The sequence below is a fragment of the Drosophila gunungcola genome (genome assembly GCF_025200985.1).
Source record: "Drosophila gunungcola strain Sukarami chromosome X unlocalized genomic scaffold, Dgunungcola_SK_2 000023F, whole genome shotgun sequence".
NCBI classification, from domain to species: domain Eukaryota; kingdom Metazoa; phylum Arthropoda; class Insecta; order Diptera; family Drosophilidae; genus Drosophila; species Drosophila gunungcola.
The window spans coordinates 434,531-456,395 of record NW_026453185.1 but is presented as its reverse complement, the minus strand read 5'-3'; the positions used below and the strand labels follow the sequence as shown (position 1 = coordinate 456,395).

The following is a 21,865-nucleotide window of genomic DNA, read 5'->3' as shown; positions in this document are numbered from 1 at the left end:
CACAATGACGCGACGAGTTTCCTTTTTCAAAGCGGCCTGCAAGGAAATGCTTAAAAATAGGCAACAAAAGGTGGTGCGACAAGGACGGGACGACCGTGTTTGAAAGAGATAGAGAGATAGAAAGAGAGAGCAAGAGGCAGGCAGAGTTTTCATCTGGTTTTTCCGTATGTTTTTTCCCCCTCGTTTTGGACATTGGTAGGCATCCCAGGGCGTCATCGTCAAGTGCACGGCCCAGCGTCAAGTTGCCAAAGCAATTGACTTGAGTTGACTCGAGTTGACTTCGCCCAAAGGAGGAGGAAAAAATGGCAAGGGACAGGGGCGAGGTAACCTACTTGAACGGACTCAGACTTCTGCAGACCCTCATCTAGGCCCTCACCCAGAACACAACCATCACTAGTCCCCAGTCCCTAGTCCATAGCCTGACCTAAACCGAGACCTCCAAGCAGAGCTACATTTATAAAAAAATTGGAATGGAATTTCCGCTTAAATAAATAATAAATAATAATTTCCCAATAAGTTCAGCAGGTTTCAATAGGGAAAAAATAATAGATGTATATTTTTGTATAGCCGAAATTAAAGTAATAACTGTAGTGATTCAAATTAGAAAATATTTGATTAAAGGATTTATTCAGTGTCTAAATAAATAAACAAATTTAAGTTAGAAAACTATTGATTTAAGTTTATTGCCAAACGGGACTACTTAAGCCATTTTTAAATCCACATTGTATTGGATTATGATCGGTTAGTAAATGGCTAAATATGAATATTTTTCAAACTTCAATATCCCACCCGTTTTACCATTTTTATCTAAAATTTTACATAGTCAAAAAGTATTTTTTAAGAACCAACTTCACCTTCTTAGGTAAAGTTCTCCTTTTCAAGTGTACTTCGATGCAGTCGCAAAAAAGGCCATGGAATGGCAACAAAATTACATGCCACGCGTTGTGTTTAATTTAGATCTGGCGTCTTTCGCAGGGCCACTACCGGTAAACTTTGTATACTCGTATATCCAATCAGAGCAGCAACTAAATAATTCATGTGGGACAATGAGTATCTGTACCGCCGACTAACTGACTGACTAACTGAGTGACTGACTAACTGACTGCCATTTCCACCTGTCTGACGACAAACTTCTAACGGTGCATACCATATACCTACTTGAATGCGGAGAACTGGGAAACTAGTTCGCAACTTGGTGGCCCATTGTTAATCACAAAGCACTGCACTGGAGAAAGATGCAGAAGGGTCGGGGCTTGGGGAGAGTGGGGAAAAGCGGAAAACTTTTGACTGACAAGGTCGTCGAAAGAGGGCAATTTGCAAACGAATTTCAATAACCAAACTGTAGTTAATATTAATGAAGATGAGGTCAAGTCATAAACGGTTGGATCCGGCGCACTTTGTCCAAATGTCATGGCATTCCGTTTTGTATTTTTAAGCGGTGCGGAAATGCAGAAACAACCAGGTGCGCTTTTAAACACTGTCTCCCCTAATATGTGCCTAAAAAAATATTTTAGCTGTTATTAATTTAATTTTGGTTTATTAAAAGTGCAGCCTAAATGTAGCTATTGTTAGTAACAATTGTCAAGTAATAGAATCAAAGTGCTTTGCATTTCAAATTATTTTTTAAATTAAAAGTTCAGTGAAACAAATGTATTTTGACGTTGAAATTTTAAGATCTTTAAAATTAATTTATTGAAGTAAGTAAAACGTAAATTCAAGTTCCCTCGAAATTGAAGTGTAAAACAAAGAAAAAGTAATGTATGTATTGTTCTTTAACATAAATTCCCTTTGCATTACTTTTCAAAGAGTTTTCCCTTTAGGAAGTGAAAAATAATTCTCAAGTTTTCCAAACCGAAGAGTTTTTCTTTTGCCTCACATGGTCATCAGCTCACCTTTTGCAGCATTTCATCAGCTTTGCACAGAAAGTATTGCCCAAACTTAAATCACCCACCACCCACCGCCTGTTTGACCCATTTCCTTTATTTTTCCCCAACTTTGCACATTAACACCTTTTCGAAAATCTCTGGCAAAGTTTTTAGCTTTGTTTCGTAATTTTATTGGTGAGAACTTAAAAAACACTTTTCACACCGAATGACCAAAAAGAATTCGATTGCGATTGAACAACTGAGTGCGCGATGTGAGTTGGATTTACTTGAGTGAGAGGAAATCTTTTGGCCAACAATTTTCCAGCGCTCGCCGATTGGCGATTGAGTCAACAACATTTATACATTTGGCCAAAATTGCCCCGACTACTTGGCATTTTAACCCAATTTTCGAGCAATTTTAATTGCCAACGTACAGACAGTTGCCCAGTTAACAGTTTTCAATTTTATTAATGAAGTCGTAAAGTTGCCAAAGTTTATCACTCGGCTGCGATTTTGTGCAGCTGTTGGCCAGGTTCGCCAGATAAAGCTATTGGCTCCCCCTCCTTTTCGCCCAGGTTTCTTATTCCGATCTGTTGTCTGCCTGCCTAATTTTGATGTCATTAATTTTGACCATCTCCACTTCCATTCCATTCCGCGTTTGCAGTTTCTTTTGGCCCGGTTTTTTTTTGGTTGGCTCAAACACGCAATCTTCCGACTAACGCGGAAAAGGGGGGAAGAAAGTGAGGGGATAGTAGTAGTTAGATAGATAGATCGATCGGGTTGGGTTTCTCCTCATCTGCATGGTTTTGGCCAAGAATCGAGCGTGATTAAACCAGGTAGAGATATTTCATTCGTCCCCAAAAGTAAAACATGAAAAATGTTTTTATAAATCTTAGAAAAAAATTAATAACTTCATTTGGGGTTTGTAAAATGTATGTTTTGATTGGTATTTAAATTGAATAATAAGTAAAACAGAAATAAATAATATTTTTATTTGGAGACTTAAAAATTGATTGTTTGGTTAGTATTTAAATAAAACAAATACTTAAACTATAATCATTTTAAATATTTCAATTTTTTAAAGCATTAAATGAGCTTACTAAAAATGTAATTGTAATAATAAAATGCTTAATATTAATAACGCAGTTTTTTTGTGTTATCGTTGACCCACTTTAGTAATAATTTCGCGCAGTGCACCTGAAGAATTTCCCGGCTTAATCCACTACTTCTTTAGCACTTCCGCCTGGTCCGCCCCCTTATTATCACCTGCTTCCGCTCATGAATATGCAGGATTAGCTCATTATCATCCGTCCGATGTTTGGATTGGAGGCTGGTTGCCGTTAGAAGTGGGCTCTGCTCAGCTCTGCGTGTGTGATTTACATTACAATAATTAGTTTATGACAAAGGCACGCGCTACTTTGACTTTCCCTCCCGTATTTTTTCGCTGCCTTACTTTTCAATCAGCTCGATCTCGTTTCTCGTCTTGGTCCTGGGCATCAAAATTGCAAATAGAAAGCAATTTCCACATTTATTATGGCCTCGTGTGATGTAAAAGTGGGGGGGAGGAGCGGTGGAAGGAAAGGGGTTTTTGCGATACATCCATATGCGAGATTCCCTTGCCTTGTCTCCTGCGATTTTCGGTTTTTCCTTTTGGCAGTGCGCGTAATAACCTTCCGCAAGCTTCCACTTCTACTTTTACACAGAGAAAAGGATTATTATGTTTTAGAAAATAATGATTTATTGCAAGGTTATCTTAAACACATGGCAATTTGCTTCTTGTTATCAACTGGTCACACTTTTTCGTTCTAATATGGGGAGTGTGACCTTGCAAGCTGCAGAAAGTGACGAATGCTGGTAAAAAAATAAGGGAGTCAAATTAATAAAACCATCCTTTGTTGATTGTAAAAATGCTTTTAATTATAATATATATTTAACAGTGGTAGTGCCCAGCTATTTTCGATATATTTTTTGTTGCGAGTCCCGCTCCTCTCTTTAAACTCTATAGCTGCCAGCTTTTCCCTGCAGCTGGCTTAGAAAACTTGCCAACTTTGCTGAATTTTTGCCTCTCAGCCATACTTTTGCCCCGGGTGCAAAGCAAAAAGAGAAGAAATGGGCAGGGCTGCGCAGTGTGGGAGGAAATTGGAGGGAGGCCAGAGGCAGAGGCAGAGGTAGAGGTAGAGGCGTGGAAAAGGGGGACTGCCCGCTGCTCAATTTCAGACACACACGAAATTACTTTGCAACTCGTGGTAGAGAGTCGCAAGAAGCCTTGTGGCCTCATTAGAACCCCTCTGGAGAAATGGAGAATCTGAGAATTGGAGGAGAAAGAAGAAGAAGAAGAAGAGGCGGGAGAAAGGGTGTAACAGCAGGTGACTAGTTTTCAGCTACTTAACCATTCTGGCCTGCATTCTGCGCTGGACTGAAATATTTATGAACCATCTCGGGGCAGAAGGGCACATCAAATGCAGCGCAGAGTGAGACTCGAGTTTTTACTTGCAGTCATAATACCCTTCACTTGGGGGCTTTCCATTTTGGCCAGAAAACTGCCTCGCCGGCAGCAATTAAATCACCATATATATTCGACTAGATCTGGATTTATATATGAGAAAGATACGAATATGTATTGCGATACAAACACAACTAGCTTTTGTTTTCAATTAAAAATTAAATGATTGACCTCATATTTGTTTTCTTGTTTCCGGCTTATTAATAATTAAATAATCCTTGCTTAATTAACAAATCCGAAAAGAGTTAAAGTGCATTCCCTAAAAGTTTAAAATAATTTGATTAAAATGTATCAACTTTGTCCTGCATCGAGAGAATGGTTTTCAGGTCGAAACAAACTTTTTAAAGTTCCCCTGACTGGCATTGAAATAGTTGAGTGGATAAACCGATTCGGTAAGCGCAGCTGGCTTATTTGTTTTAAACAAAGTTTGACATGCTAAATATGGGGTAAAAGATTAAACTTTTTAAATCACGATGCGGTGAGGCTTAGCCTACATTATTATAAATTTATATTACATAATGGAGCCTAAGCTGGTATATGGGTTTCAATTCAATATTGTTTTATTTTTTGTTTAATTTTTTAGCCAGGGTATTTCGAAACTTTGACCCATGGAGGCTGTGTGTGTGGCCACACAGTCTTTGTGGTTTGTCATTTCAATTAGCAATGGACTCGGGGAACGCCTGACTTTGTTTCTATGACTCTTTGAGGTTTGTTTCTGTGGGCGTGAAATGAGTTGGCAAAACAATAAAGAACAAACAGATATGGCAACGTGTGGATGTTTGTAATTTGTATAATTTAAGTGAGCATTAGCATTTGCAGAGATTTCTTTGTTGCCAGCATTCTGCATTGGCATTAATGAGTGGCTCATTAATCACTTGCGGCAATTGGTACCAAATGGAATGAATAAGTGAGCGAATGAATAACTCGGTGACTGGTTGACTGACTGACTGACTGACAGAGTGACTGACTGATGGACCAAAGGCAATAGTTGTGCCAAAACTAACGTAAACAAAACGAAACACGCCGAAAATATTGCATGGGAGAATCGCGATTTTTTCGGGAGACTCCCCCGCGGGCTCACATGGCGTATGATTAATTTTTCACAATCATTTCCCATTATGCAAAAAGTCGCGGAGGTGGCTTAGATGCACCCAAAGGGGTTTCTATTTTTTCATTTGCGTGCCATGGCAGGAGTTTGTCTTTCGGTTTCCGTTAACTGTTGCACGTTGCCGTGATGATAATTAATGAGCCAGCAGTGCGTATACGTGATGTCGTAACAGGCCAAACAAAATCGAAATCCGAAAAGCAAGTAAATAAATTACATAAACGGCAACTATGTAGATTTCGAAGCGTGTGCGTGGGGGATGTCAAAAATAAGGATGAGAAAATTGTAAGAATGTGGGGAAATGTGTGTTAGTGTCCCAAATACATTTTCGGTTTTTTCCGTAATATCAATTGATTTATTTACATAGTTTATTGGTATTCAAATGCGCAGAGAGAACAAAAATGCTAAATATCTAACTTAAAATGATTTCTTATTATTAATATTCACTAAAATATTTTGTCTTTACCTTTTGCTTTATCTTATTTGGACACTTTAAAGTTAACTTCAAACATTAATATAAAAAAGGTTTTGTTAAATTTTATTTTCCTCTACATTTTTGTATAAAAGTATTTTTTTGCTGTGCATAAATATATTCATATTTCCCAATTTTGCCCATCATCTGCTTCCCTCTTTCAAAGTTATTTAAGATTAATTAATAAACTCTCCCTCGGTCGCATTTGCGTGCTTACAGATTATGTTAAACCAAGTGTACGCCAAAAAAAAGAAGGAAAATATGTTTGCCAACAATCAACTTAAACGGTGCCGTGCCACGCCCCCTCGTCACATTTTTCCACTGCTCTTTTCAATATGTGAAAAGCGAGTTTCCGCCCCGCCTCTTCAAAAGTTACACAAACTCAATTTTGTAAAAGCGAAATTTGTCTCCTTTTTTTGGGCCGTATATATAATGTAATTTTGAAGATGTTTTCACATTTTGCGCAAAATATTTACACATTTTTCCCTTCCCTTCCCTTTCCACTCTCTCGATTTCTTTTATTTTTATTTTGGTTTTTCCTTTTTCACACATTTGAAAGGGGATTAAAAAGGGGCGGGAAGTGGGGTGAGTTGTGGGCGGCGAGGCGATGGACTGAGCTGAATTTGCAATTATCACAGCTAACTGAACCCGACTTGTCACCACATCCCCATTCCTCGTCCGCCGTCCACTGGATGATTAATGGTCTTGAACATGACATCGAGTTTGTCTCGAATCTGTTTTGTTTCTGCGGCCATTGCTGTGTTTCTCCATCTGAATCTCAATCGGAATCGAAATCGCCATCCTAATGTTTGCTTAGAGCTTGGCTTCTAGGTGCACTGCAAGAAATGCTATGATTCGAACATTTACTATTAATACATGTTTGAACATGGTGGCTAAGTTTGATCAATTGGTCACACTGTTTCCATAAAACATTTAGTGTGACCATGCATAATGCAATTGAGGGATTGTAAAAGCTGTTTCAGGAACATTGACAAAAGTAGGTCAGAATTTGAATATACCGAAACGTACAGTTTCTCGCAGTGCATTCTTTGGGCCTGACAGTTGTCTCTCTAATGCCGTTCTGGTGGCTCTGATGGTTCTGGCGGAGTGGTGCTGGTGTGGTGTGGGTCGGTAGAGTCTGTTAAGTCTGAGTGGCTGAGTGCCGGAGTACGTGGGGCAGTGTGGGAGTTGCTGCTGGCTTTCTGGCCATGGCCACTTGGCAAGTAACCCACACGATGCCAGAATGAGTCTTGGCCAGAATTGGCGGCTTTCTGGCTTTGATGCCTGCCTGCCTCCCTCCCTCCCCTTTCCTCCGTTTCTTTCAGTCCCCGATTTTCAGTCCACAATCCCAGTCCCACGCCGCAGAAATTGGCGGTAATCGCAAAGCGGAGACATGACGGCCATGGCCAAATCCTGTTTGTGCTGCTGTTTGTGCTGTTCGGCGACTTCATCTGCATATGGCCCACAATTGCTGGCAATTAACTCACTTGGCCAACGCCACATAATTGGTAATGCTTTTGGGGCTATTACGTCATCCAGATAATGTCCAACTATTAAATATCATCTATTTTTAGGGGTGCTCTTAACTTAAAAAAGAAAGACATGGTTTCCATAGGCGACTCAAATAATGAGTAAAGAAATAAGATTAAAACAAAAGGCTAAAGATATAAAGTGGTATATTGATAGTTTCAAAAGTGCTGATGTTTGTAAGCCATTTAAGTTACTGATAACCGTAAGCCAATTCACTATTTTATACTAATTCTGTTTTAATTTTTTTCCCCCTCCAGATGAACATAAACTGAACTCCGGCTCATGGGAGGACACCTTGGACGAGCCGCATCACCACCACGCGCACCACTCGCACCACCACCACCTCAGCCATCCACATCATCGCCAACAACAGCATCAGCATCAGCATCAGCATCAGCAGAGCTCCTTCATTGGATCGCCGCCGTCCAGTGCCAGCATCACCACCGCCCAGCTGCATAGTGCGTTTAGCCGGCGGATTGCCGAGCAGCGGGAGCGGGATCAACGGGATCAGAGGGATCAGCGGGATCAGAGGGATCAGCGGGAAGCAGCGGGCTGCACCGCAGCCACAATTGCCGGCGGAAGCTTCAGCGCCAACGGTGGCCAGGCTGCCGTTGGTGTTGGCGTTGGCAGCAGCAGTAGCTGCGGCAGCAGCAGCGACCGGGACACCAAATCCCCTTGCCGCGATCGGGATAGGAATCTCGAGCGGGAAAGGGACCAGGAGCGGGAGCGGGAGCGGGACAAGGAGAAGCAAGAGGAGGAGGGGGAGCGGGAGCGGGAGGAGGAGGCGGAAGCGGTTCTCACCGAGGAGGAGCAGACCAGCAGCAGCGTGAGTTCGCTAAGTGCCGGCAATCAACGCAATTCGCAATTGCGTTCCACTTTCAACAAGGCCAAGCAGCATTTGTCGTTTGACAAATGGCGCACGGCCGCCACTGGAAACGCAACAGGTTCCGCATTGGCAACTGTATCCGCATCCGCATCCGGTCCAGGATCATCATCCACTGAGAACAATAACGCCAACATGATTATGCGCAGGGCCAGTGCCTGCACAATGCCATCGAGTGGCGGTGGCGGAGGCGGAGGAGCAGGTGGCTCCCAGAGGGAGGAGGCCACCACGCCGGGTGAATCGCCCGGCGGTCGCCTCTCCCGCTGGTTCTCCATCAGGCGCGGCTCCTCGCATCAGTACGATGTGGGTGGGCGCGATGGACGCCACTCCACAGCCTCCAGCTTCGATACGCCCGATTCGGGTTCGCCAAACACCACGGGAAAAGGTAACTTCGGCCTGGGCTCAGCCGGATCATCCGGCGGATTGAGCCAAGGAGCAGCGCTGGACGCCGCCTCGCCGCAAAAGCTGGCCAATTTGGGGGCCAGCAAAATGATGCCCGGAGTGCCAGAGGTGAGTCATTTGTAGTGCTTAATAAAAACTGGGGGATTAAAATTGAAAAAATATTTAACTCTTACATTTAAACCACCTCCTTGCAGTCGGAGGATGATGAGGCCACCGCCAATCGCATCGACATGGACCTGATGATGACGCCGGGCAGTCGGGCCAACGGTACCGCTCGTACCGCCCACAACCGGCTAATTGTGCCCATGTTGCCGCCCGCGCCCGCCGGATTGTCCCAGCAGCAGCTGAAAAGGCGCCACATTGTGGCGGCCATCGTCCACAGTGAGAACTCGTATGTGGCCACCCTGCAGCGACTAGTCAATGTGAGTATGCCTCACATAATGCCGCCTCAAACAGTTTCAAAATGGGAATTTATATATATATTTATAGTTTATCCTGAGAGGCTTCCAGTAGTACCCAACTAGATCTATTTTAATATTACTCAATCGATTCAAAATCAGCGTATATATTTTTTTTATTAATATATTTTCACTGCATGCTTTGAGTATAGCCAATAATATGTAGTTGTTCCTTTCCTAATGACCAACTAGATGCGAGATATTTTATATAGTGTAAAACAAAGTATTATCGAGGTGCTTGTAAATAGTCATCAGTCATTTTTTACCCAAATAATTTAATTAAACGTTGAAAATTTAAGATGTAGGCTTAGTTATAGAATTGGATCAAATTTAGAAATTGATTCGAAATAATCTACGTTTAAATTGGCTTGATAGAATTTTGTTTGTAATAATGTTTTTGGAGATGCAGTTTGCCTTTTAGAACTCCATATCCTCAATAAGGTCTTGGAGGTAGTCGATCTCTTCCAGAAATGGATTTTCCGATTCATCCTCCTCTGTTGAGACTCCCGAATCCGTTAGCGATTCTTCGGAATCCGTTGGCATTTCTTCGGAATCCATGGGGACTTCTTCGGTTTCAGTTTGGTTTTCCGTACGGCCACCCAACAAACTGACCAACTCTGGTTCCAGGGAGAGTTCAAAGGGAAAGCTGAGCTTGGGCACCTCAAATTCGTGCAAGTGGTAGTTCCAGTTTACTTTATATGCCGGCTGTGGCTCCTCTTTGTCCTGGCTTACCTTGACATCCGGACTGTTCTGGCCATCCTGACTATCCATTTGGTTTTGCTGATCCAACGCTGCTTTGGGCAGCTTCCGAGGATGCCCATCGAGGTCGTGGTACAAATAGAAGGTGTGTCCCGGTCCCGTCTCCTCCTTGTAGGCATCCTCTTCGGTGATGCTTTGCGTGGCCAAATCGGGCGTCATTTTGGATTGATCAACGAGTATGTTTATATCGATCGGCACCATCATGTACACTTCGCCAGTGACGTCGTCGGTTTGAAGTTTGCCAAACTGCTCGGCAACCTGGCTTGAAATCAAATCCAACTTGAGCTCCTTTTTCAAGTCCCAACGAGCAATGTCCTTGGGATCGGCCCGATCGAACTTATACGACTCCGATGATCCCGAATTCACTCCATTCCTAGTCACCCTAAACTTGTGCAACTGTGGCGGCTTCATTTGCACAAAGGCCTCCTCCTCGCCAAGTTCCACATAGATTTGCACATCGCCCAACGCCTTGGCTATGGCCTCACCCTTCATCGCTTCCTTGCAATGCAGATGGTCATCTTCTTGCTTGTCCTCATCCTTCAGTGGCTCCTGCAGCTCTGGGATCTGCTCCTCCGTCGGGTTGAGATCGATTAGGCTCATCTTGTACAAAAAATGTATGATATTTTTGTACACAGAAATATCTATGTTATAGGTTTGTTTTGTTCTAGTTGTGGATGATCTGGGGCATCGTTGTGATATGATGTAAATGAAATTCAGAGTGAGAGTAACTAGATGTAAACTGAAATTGGGTAGCACACTTTGTCAATATAAGATGCATTTAAAATATTGGATATTTAAGATTAAGGACTACTTTCATGTACACCAATACATAAAATCATTTCGTTTTTCAAACTGCAAACCTACTAAATCTCTAGTAGATTACGTAAACGCCACTGCATGCCTTAGTAGCTAGACAACCTTAGTTACCCCATTTGACCACCTAACTAATGTTAATCTCATGTCCAATCATTTGATCTCTTTACATGCCATCCTCTTCCCAAAATGCCATAACTGCCGATTTCACCGTCATAAAACCAACCAACCAACCAACCAACTAACTAACTAATCACACTCACTTACTTACTTACACACACCCAAATTTGAACCTGATATCATCATTTCACCCACAAGTAGTTACAAAATTAGAAAAGAAACCAAGACAAGTAATTACTCGTTAAACAAAAAACCCAGATTAAAATCTAAGCCAAAAAACTGCGAGAAACCGATACAAAAGCCAGCGCCAAAAGATTGGTAAACCAATAAAAAAAGGTGTTGCACCAATGCCGATATAAAAAAAAATATAAAAAAAACGAAGAGAAAGTCATATATGTTAACTGGGAAAGAACAAAATTGCTGTTAATTATTTTTTTATCAATTACCAGTTTATTTTTTAGTAAATCTATACAGAAGAGAACTACTAAATGCAGTTTCAAATTCAAATTTCAATTATAAATACCTAAACAACAGATAAGTAAAAATTAACAAGAAAATAAATAAAACATACTGAAAAAACAATCATTTGGTAAATCAAGAATAATAAAATTAAATTAATGTCAAATGAATAAATGGTTTTCTCTAGAAGATGCAGTCTTTTAACAATCTGATAACGTGATTGAGGATTTTAAGAGGCTGCAGGCTGGTGTGTAACTCCTTTAAAAGTGCATTCCCTAAACGAAACTAACGCCGATTGTGCTGTTCTCAATCCGCAGGATTACAAGAAACCGCTGGAGGAGTGCAGTCCGCCGGTGCTGAACCCGGTGAAGATAGCCACCCTGTTCCATTGCCTGCCGGACATCCTGCACTCGCACAAGCTGTTCCGCATCTCGTTGGCCGAGTGTGTGCGGAACTGGGATCGGGACGAGAAGATTGGCGACTGCTTTGTGAGCGCCTTCGGGAAGCCACAGCTGCTGGAGATCTACTCGGGCTTCATCAACAACTTCTCGGCGGCCATGGAGCTGGCCAAGATGGAGGAGAAGCGCAAGTCGGCGCTGGCCGACTTCTTCAAGGTCAAGCAGATCAGTGCCCACGATCGGCTGTCGTTTTTCGGCCTGATGGTGAAGCCCGTCCAGCGTTTCCCCCAGTTCATCCTCTTCCTGCAGGACCTGCTCAAGTACACGCCGCAGGGTCACCACGATCGCATGTCCCTGCAGTTGGCCCTGTCGCAGCTGGAGCTCCTGGCCGAGCTCCTGAACGAGAGCAAACGGGAGGCGGAGCAGTACCAGGCCTTCAAGGAGATGCTCGGCCACATCTCGGGCACCTTCAATGCCCGATCGTTGAGCCTGAGCAGCATGAGTGTCAGCGATTCCGTCGGCGGCCATCGCCCGCGGTACCTGCTCCGCGAGGACAACGTCACCCACATGGAGTTCAACCAGGCCGGCTTCATTGTCAAGTGCAAGCAGCGCCGCCTGCTGCTCCTCAACGACAAGGTCATCTGCGTTTCGGTGGCGCCCAAGCAGTCGCATGACTTCGGGGCCACCGAGAAGCTCACCTTCAAGTGGATGTTCCCGGTCAACGACGTCGAGATCGTCGACAACAGCACATCGGCCACGCTCTCCAGGATTCTGACAGCGGGTAAGGATCGGGAATTAGTAGATGAATGGGTCGCTATCCCAATTGTTGATAATAGTATTCTTTTCAAAAATAGTTTCAAAGCAACTTTTGAACAATTTTATTATGTTTTTGTGAAGCTTTTACAATAAATAAATCATAATGGGATTTATATGGATTGCAGGTCTCAACCGCGGCGGCAGCTTGAAGTCGAATGGCAGCAGTGGCGCCAACGGCAGTCCCTATGCCAACAGTACCCTGCCGGGACACGGAGGAGGAGGCGGAGGAGGAGGTGGCTCCGTTGGCTTCTCCGGATTCGGGGACCCGCACAGCTCGCCGGCTGCCCAACTGACCAACGGGGCCGACAACCTGTGCAGCGAGATGAGCACCCTGATGTACGACTACGAGGTGATCTCCCGCATCCAGGACCTGGTGTGCAGCCTGAAGGGCAGCTACAAGGAGCTGAACGCCAACACGACGCGCAACGTGCTCAACCTCATCCAGGGCTCCATCCAGCGCAAGGACGAGGAGATGGCCTGGGTGGACTCCTGCTGCCTGCAGCTCACCGGGCGCCACAAGTCCGGCAAGGAGGAGACCTTCACATTCCAGACGCAGACGCCGGCGGTGAAGAAGGAGTGGATCACGGAGCTGCGTCTGGCCCAGCTGGCCCTCGATCCCAACAACTCGCCGGCCTGGGAGCGCGGTGGCTCGCATCCGCAGTCCGCCCACCACCACCACCATCCCCATCATCCGCACCACCACCATCCGCAGCAGCATGCGCACGCGGCCGCGGGGGATCCCCGCCAGACGCAGGAGCAGCTGCAGCTGCAGGAGGCCGTCCAGCAGAAGCAGTCGCGCAAAATGCCGCTCTTTGTCAAGGCGATGCCTGTCTACAAGTCACAGCATCAAACCGAGGTGGGTAGCGATATTTAGGACAAAACTACCCTAAAAAAATCAACTTTAAGCAAGTTTTAAGATACTTCTTTACTAAATGTTTAGGTAGGCTCATAATCTATGCAATGTTTAATTCTTATGTACAACATTTTTCAGGTCGTTAGGCTACTCTTTTGAAATAGTATTTAAGAAAAATAAAGTAATTTCATTTTAAAATCCATTTAAAAATTAAAAATGTTATGAGCAACAAAAAGGGGGTTTTAAATTTTTCAACAAATCCTTGTATATGGTATTTTTCAAACGATTTTGAGAGGCTTAAGGCCATTAGTTTATTTGCCACTTGGGCTTTGAGCTCTGATAAAAAAATAAATATTAAATATTCTATACTAAAATCAATTCCAGAAATAGTCACTTTCATATTAAAAATAACTGAAAACCTCAATGGATGGAAATCAAAGTAAGAAACACTTAAATTAAAAAGTAAGGGCTTTAAAGGTTTTGTTATTATTTTAGGGACTATTATAATTGACCCACCCAAATATGCATATCCATTTAATGATTTTCCCTTGAATTTGCAGGTGCGCTGTGGATGTTACTACAGCATCGCCAATGACACCAAGCAGAGCGGCAATGCGCGCCGGCGGCACAAGCAGCTGAACTACCTGTGGATGTGCAGCAGCGACGGGACCTCGTCGCACATCACCGTGCTGGCCCAGCATCCGCAGCAGGCGGGCAATCTGCGCGAGGCGGGTGCCTTCGATCTCTTCGAGACGCAGATCTCGGCGCTGGAGTTCGTCAAGGGATTGGATCAGCTGAGGACGCGCGACGAGCCGGCCAGTCTGCTGGGCGACCTGGTGTGGCTGGGCACGGACAGCCGCAAGATACTGGTCTACTCAGCGAGGAATCCGGAGCAGGAGGAGCAGCTGGGCAGCTATGCGGTGGCGGGGGCAGTGCAGCGCATCCTCTACCACTTCGATGCCGTCTACGTGGCCCTGTCGGGGGCCACGGTGCTGATCTTCCGCCGCGGCAACGACGGCGTCTGGCAGATGCGCGATCCGCAGACCATCAGGCTGGGCGACTCCGATCTGGCCGTGCCCAGTCTGCTGCCCATCAACATGTGCATCTACGCCTCGTGCGGCAACCGGGTGTACGTGCTGAACGCCCTCAATGGCGAGATCCAGCGGAGCTTCGAGGTGCAGCACGGGGCCAGCCAGCAGGTGAACCTGATGGCCCACTCGGGCATTGGGCTCTGGATATCGCTGAAGAACTCCACGATGCTGTGCCTCTACCACACGGAGACGTTCAAGCACCTGCAGGACATCAACATCGCCTCTAGTGTGCTGCGGCACGACGGCAAGAAGGAGCAGCCGCTGAACAACAGCTCGGTGTATGTGACCGCCCTGATGGCCTGCAAGGGCCTGCTCTGGGTGGGCACCAATGTGGGCATTGCGGTGACCATTCCGCTGCCCCGCCTCGAGGGCGTGCCCATCATCAGCGGCGGCATCAACATGTCCTGCCATGCGCACTTTGGTCCGATTACCTTCCTGCTGCCGCTCATCCCCAAGGTCTATCCCGCCTACAAGCCACCGCCAGTGGGTGGTGCAGCTGCTCCATTGGTGCCCAGCATGGGCGACGACCTCCAGTTGCCGGCCATCGATGCGGATCCCAAGATCCAGGAGCTGGACGACGGTGCCGTGGTGCTGCGCCGCGATCTGGCCAAGGAGGATGCAGCGGCGGCGGCGGCTGCGGTTGTGGCCAGTCCGGGTGCCGATTCAACGGCCTCGTCGCCGCGCAGCTCCAAGCTGGACAAGCAGAACTCGCTGGACCAGAGCTTCACGGCCAAGATACGCGCCTCGCTGGCCAATTCGCCGGCCTTTCACCGCAAGCGCTTCCGCGACGATCCCAACCGGATGTCCAAGACCCTGCCACGCGGCCTTGGAGCCACTGCAGCAGTGGGAGTGGGAGTGGGAGTGGGTACAGGAGCGGGCGTAGTGCCTGGCACCCCGGGCTCGGCCAATTCGGCAGGGAACACCGAGCACGGCATATGCGATGTCTACGGCCTGTATGGCAAGCTGATATTCGTGAAGGAGGACTACGATGCGGAGGAGGGCAACCAGGGCAACCTGATGGACATGATGTACGAGGGCATGAGGCGCTCCGACCCCGAGCTGGCCGCCATACCCGGCAAGGTGTGCACCCTGGACAGGCGTTTGCGCATGAAGGCATCGCGGCCGAGGTCGTTGGACCTGTCCAACTGGTCCGTGGACTCCAAGTCCTCCAGCCTGTACACGTCGTCGGGCAGCGAGGAGAGCATGGGCATACGGCACTTTGGCGGGCGGTCAGTGTCCCGGAATAGCAGCAGTGCCAGCCACAAGACCTCCGGCACGGGCAGCGATCTGGGCAATATATCCGAGAACGGGCTGATGACCACGGCGGACATACACCACCACCAACAGCAGCAGCAACAGCAGCAGCAGCAGTTGCTAATTAGCTCCTCTTCAGCCAAAACAGAGGAGACCGGCGGCAGACTGGGGGGTACAGTGAGTGCCGCTGGCCTGGACAAACCAGCCGCCGCTGCGGTGGCCACGCTTAAGCGCAAGCAGAAGCAGAACTCCAAGCAGCAGCAGCAGCTGAGCGCCGACGGACCGCGGACAGTGATCACGCTGATGGGCGGACGGGGCTACTGGCGCCAGATGTGGTACAATGGGGGGGCAGGCGGTTCGCCCAGCCACAAGAACAGCTCCTCCGGCGGAGGCAGTGCATCCGGCTCGGGCGGACAGGACAATCCCAGCTGCTCGCCCCTGACGGCCAACTCCAATGACGCCCACATTGTGGTGTGGGAGAAGAAGTTATAATCGCAGGAGCTGGTGTGCTGCTGCACCCTTCAGCAGCATCCCCACCAGCACCATCCGCCGCTCACCGAGCTGTGGCGCCGCGTGGGCGAGCAGCAGCAGCAGCTCCAGCAGCTCCAGCAGATCCAGATGCAGCGCCGTGGACGCGGACGTGTGCGCTTCCGGGGATCCTTCATCCAGCGCGATCGCAGTGCCGGCAACGATGGTGGAGCGGGTGCGGGAGCGGTAGCTGGAAACAAATTGGGTGCCAGTCTGAAGCGACTGACCAAGCTGAAGCGCGGCGGCAGCCTCAAGGAGTTCTAGATGCGCGTGTACATTGTTTTCGAAATTTAGTTTGTAGCTCTTAGGCTTACGATTTAGGCACAAAATCACTTGATTTGCTTTCTCTTTTTTTTTTTCTTTCTGCGTTTGCTGTAAGCGGGAATATCGAATATATATTATATTTATAAGCGACCCTGTGTACGTTTCCAGACCAAATCGGAAAACAAATCTTTAAAAATCAGTTTAACAATTTCCTAAATCAATACAATCAATCTATATCACAAAGGTTTTTCTTAACCAGGCTAGAGGTTTTGCTTAAAAAGGCTGCATTATTTAATTCAAAATAACCTAAGGGCAATGTAAAATCCCAACTTCCATTATCAAAAAGCCAAATTTGCTAAAACTTTCATAGTTTCTCTTGTACGAAAATCAGTAAACACTAATGTGAAGTCAAATTATTTACAATAATATCACTTTTCGCTAAAATTATCTACCAAAGTTTAATTTTTCACCAAACTATCATATATAATGGTTTCAAAATTCATTTATTGCACTAATTAAATTCGTTATATAGTGTAAAACTCATATTTACAGTCGAACTTTTTCATATCCTTGCTGAAAAAGGCAATTTTTTTTTTATAATTTTCAAAACTTTGGAAATATAAGATAAATTAAGTAAATTTCGTTTTTAACCAGTTTGGAACTTCACCTTTCGGTGGGTTTTTCAACGAGCTGTTAGGATAAACTTAGTTTGAATCAGATTTGGAAACGGAAGCGGCTACAGGGGTGTATATATAGCGAATGTTTCCGGAGAAACCTAGTGCTTAGTCAGCTTTTTCTCAAACTTGAACAGCCAACTATCTCTTTTCGTTCTCGATTCTCGCGTAAGTGAAAGTGAAACTTAGCCCTAGGAAAATGTTTTTTTTTTCGTATGTAGTTCATAACTGAATATCCAAATATACAATGTTTTTTTTTCGATAGTTCAGTAAGCATAATATGTTACATAGAATATAAGTAGTTTGATAAGCGATTAAGCACACACACTCACACACACACAAGCGAGCGGCCAAGCCCACAAGCTAAGGGGAAATGATGTTGTCTGTAAAATAAGAGATAAACGATAAAACGAAAAAGCATTGTTAAAAAAACAGGATGCGTTTTTTAGATGGCTATTTAAACCCACTCATTAACCATGCTTTTTGTTGTTAACCTTTTCGAAGTCGAAACTCTAATGCAGCTGGCAGCACTTCCCTTTATGAATGTATTATAACGAAATTAGAATTAAACGTACTCCCCGTTTATGGATAAACCCAATTTGTAGTACTCTAAAGCCTGTATTTGTGAAAATTTACAACAAACAAACAAGATACAAGAACAAATTTTTTTTTTGTTGTTTGTCAAGTAAACTTATATATATATACAAGAGTAATGAAGCGAACAAGGAATATCTTATATATACACAAAAACATACTTATATACGATTTACATCTTTAAAAATATACATGTGCGTGTGTACGAGAATATTTAGCAAAAAATAATAAATAAAGAAACAAAATGTTTTATCGAAGATATTTTTTGTGAGCGATATCTTTTGGATACACATATAGAAGTCAGGCATAATGCAATTATGTAACTTTTTATATCATTGTGCATATTTACACACTTACACACCTACACGCGAATACAGACACACACACACACAAATAAGCGTTAACGCACTCATCTACATATATGAAAATAATATATTTACCTATATATCTACACATATTTACGGGTTCCCCGGGGAACCCAAATGTACATGTACTTGGATGGCATATTATTCGGCCTCGTTTGTGAACTATCTACCCACAGCGAAACCAGTTGCTTTGTCGATGTTATACAACAAAGAAACAAAAAAAACATTGTATGTATTCAAGAACAAAGAAAATGTATTAAAATATTACAAAAAAAATATATCACATGTGTTCTCTTATTTGATCCTATTATTATAGTGGGTTATTTGGATTTTCATGGTTCTTTTTTTTTAAGATGCTTTTTGTCAATATCTATAAACGACTTTGCAATAACATATGGAATAATTCAAAAATGGGGCTTTGATCTGAGTTATTCGGAATTTATAGTGTTTTTATTGAGCTTTGGTTTTTTTAGTGTTTGGACTGCATACTTTTATGCTGATTGAGTAAATGTTTTTAGTTTCAGAGCCACTGTTCAAAGATCAGTTATTTTTACAGTTTTACATTTACTTCTTTTCTGTAACTTTGCCAAAATAAGACCCAAAGTCAAAAGAGTTGCAATTTTTGAACAGCTGGCAACCTATAATATCCGTCCCTGATCGATTTAAAACAATTCATTTTGTTTTGACAAAAAAACCGAATTTAGAAAAACGTTTTCTAAAAATTTACTTTTGTCCAAATTTCTGACTTTTTTGTAAGGGGGTACATCATCATTTTTTGTAGAAATTTGAAAATCTGAAAAAATTTTAACTGTGAATGCTATTCGATTTAAAATTTTATTACGAATTCAACGGTGTATGACATTCCTCATTTTGAGCATTATTTTCCAGGGTTTTGACACAAAAACCAAGTTTTTAATGTGTTTTTTGCGATTTTTGACGATTTTTTAAACTAAATTATTTCTGAAGAGTCTTTTTGCTGTAACTTTGCCAAAAAAACACCCAAAGTCAAAAGAGTTGCCATTTTGAACAGCTGACAACCAATACCATCCATCCCTATTCGATTGAAAACCATTGATTTTGTTTTGACACAAAAACCGAATTAAGAAAAACGTTTTCTGAAAAATTTATTTTTGTCCAAATTTCTGACTTTTTTGTAAGGGGGTACATCATCATTTTTTGCAGGAATTTGAAAATCTCAAAAAATTTTAACTATGAATGCCATTCGATTGGAAATTTTATTACGAATTCAACGGTGTATGACATTCCTCATTTTGAGCATTATTTTCCAGGGTTTTGACACAAAAACCAAGTTTTTAATGTGTTTTTTTGCGATTTTTGACGATTTTTTAAACTAAATTATTTCTGAAGAGTCTTTTTGCTGTAACTTTGCCAAAAAAACACCCAAAGTCAAAAGAGTTGCCATTTTGAACAGCTGACAACCAATACCATCCATCCCTATTCGATTGAAAACCATTGATTTTGTTTTGACACAAAAACCGAATTAAGAAAAACGTTTTCTGAAAAATTTATTTTTGTCCAAATTTCTGACTTTTTTGTAAGGGGGTACATCATCATTTTTTGCAGAAATTTGAAAATTTGAAAAAATTTTAACTGTGAATGCTATTCGATTGGGAATTTTATTACGAATTCAACGGTGTATGACATTCCTCATTTTGAGCATTATTTTCCAGGGTTTTGACACAAAAACCAAGTTTTTAATGTGTTTTTTGCGATTTTTGACGATTTTTCAAACTAAATTATTTCTGAAGAGTCTTTATGTTATAACTTTACCAAAATAAGACCCAAAGTCAAAAGAGTTGCCATTTTGAACAGCTGGCAACCTATACCATCCGTCCCTGATCGATTGAAGACCATTGATTTTGTTTTGACACAAAAACCGAATTAAGAAAAACATTTTCTGAAAAATTTATTTTTGTCCAAATTTCTGACTTTTTTGTAAGGGGGTACATCATCATTTTTTGCAGAAATTTGAAAATTTGAAAAAATTTTAACTGTGAATGCCATTCGATTGGAAATTTTATTACGAATTCAACGGTGTATGACATTCCACATTTTGAGCATTATTTCCCAGGGTTTTGACACAAAAACCAAGTTTTTAATGTGTTTTTGCGATTTTTGACGATTTTTCAAAATAAATTATTTCTGAAGAGTCTTTTTGTTGTAACTTTGCCAAAATAAGACCCAAAGTCAAAAGAGTTGCCATTCTGAACAGCTGACAACCAATACCATCCATCCCTATTCGATTGAAAACCATTGATTTTGTTTTGACACAAAAACCGAATTAAGAAAAACGTTTTCTGAAAAATGTATTTTTGTCCAAATTTCTGACTTTTTTGTAAGGGGGTACATCATCATTTTTTGCAGGAATTTGAAAATCTCAAAAAATTTTAACTGTGAATGCCATTCGATTTAAAATTTTATTACGAATTCAACGGTGTATGACATTCCACATTTTGAGCATTATATCCCAGGGTTTTGACACAAAAACCAAGTTTTTAATGTGTTTTTTTGCGATTTTTGACGATATTTCAAACTAAATTATTTCTGAAGAGTCATTATGTTGTAACTTTGCCAAAACAAGACCCAAAGTCAAAAGAGTTGCCATTTTGAACAGCTGACAACCTATACCATCCATCCCTATTCGATTGAAAACAATTAATTTTGTTTTGACACAGAAACAGAATTTAGAAAAACGTTTTTTGAAAAATGTATTTTTCTCCAAATTTCTGACTTTTTTGTAAGGGGGTACATCATCATTTTTTGCAGAAATTTGAAAATCTGAAAAAATTTTAACTGTGAATGCCATTTGATTGGAAATTTTATTACGAATTCAACGGTGTATGACATTCCACATTTTGAGCATTATTTCCCAGGGTTTTGACACAAAAACCAAGTTTTTAATGTGCGTTTTGCGATTTTTGACGATTTTTCAAACTAAATTATTTCTGAAGAGTCTTTATGTTGTAACTTTGCCAAAATAAGACCCAAAGTCAAAAGAGTTGCCATTTTGAACAGCTGACAACCAATACCATCCATCCCTATTCGATTGAAAACAATTAATTTTGTTTTGACACAGAAACAGAATTTAGAAAAACGTTTTTTGAAAAATGTATTTTTCTCCAAATTTCTGACTTTTTTGTAAGGGGGTACATCATCATTTTTTGCAGAAATTTGAAAATCTCAAAAAATTTTAACTATGAATGCCATTCGATTGGAAATTTTATTACGAATTCAACGGTGTATGACATTCCACATTTTGAGCATTATATCCCAGGGTTTTGACACAAAAACCAAGTTTTTAATGTGTTTTTTGCGATTTTTGACGATATTTCAAACTAAATTATTTCTGAAGAGTCTTTATGTTGTAACTTTGCCCAAATAAGACCCAAAGTCAAAAGAGTTGCCATTTTGAACATCTGGCAACCTATACCATTCGTCCCTATTCGATTGAAAACAATTAATTTTGTTTTGACACAGAAACAGAATTTAGAAAAACGTTTTTTGAAAAATGTATTTTTCTCCAAATTTCTGACTTTTTTGTAAGGGGGTACATCATCATTTTTTGCAGGAATTTGAAAATCTCAAAAAATTTTAACTGTGAATGCCATTCGATTTAAAATTTTATTACGAATTCAACG

General features: G+C 42.6%; 2 protein-coding genes across 3 annotated transcripts in view; one reads left to right on the top strand and one right to left on the bottom strand.

The window, feature by feature from the left end:
- Positions 1-18,474, top strand: part of LOC128260457 (uncharacterized) — a 110,414-nt gene extending 91,940 nt beyond the window's left edge. Inside the window, exons 4-8 of one of the 2 annotated variants that reach the window (XM_052993473.1) lie at positions 7,733-8,868; positions 8,955-9,182; positions 11,687-12,548; positions 12,709-13,439; positions 13,997-18,474. In XM_052993473.1, the coding sequence (XP_052849433.1) occupies positions 7,733-8,868; positions 8,955-9,182; positions 11,687-12,548; positions 12,709-13,439; positions 13,997-16,273 (5,234 nt within the window). In that variant the 3' untranslated portion in view covers positions 16,274-18,474. The remainder of the gene's footprint in view (positions 1-7,732; positions 8,869-8,954; positions 9,183-11,686; positions 12,549-12,708; positions 13,440-13,996) is intronic. The other variant, XM_052993474.1, reaches the window with a different exon arrangement.
- LOC128260464 (cytosolic endo-beta-N-acetylglucosaminidase) overlaps positions 9,474-21,865 on the bottom strand; it is a 51,230-nt gene continuing 38,838 nt past the window's right edge. Inside the window, exon 4 of the mRNA XM_052993501.1 lies at positions 9,474-10,716. Coding sequence (XP_052849461.1) covers positions 9,636-10,716 — 1,081 coding nt within the window. The 3' untranslated portion in view covers positions 9,474-9,635. The remainder of the gene's footprint in view (positions 10,717-21,865) is intronic.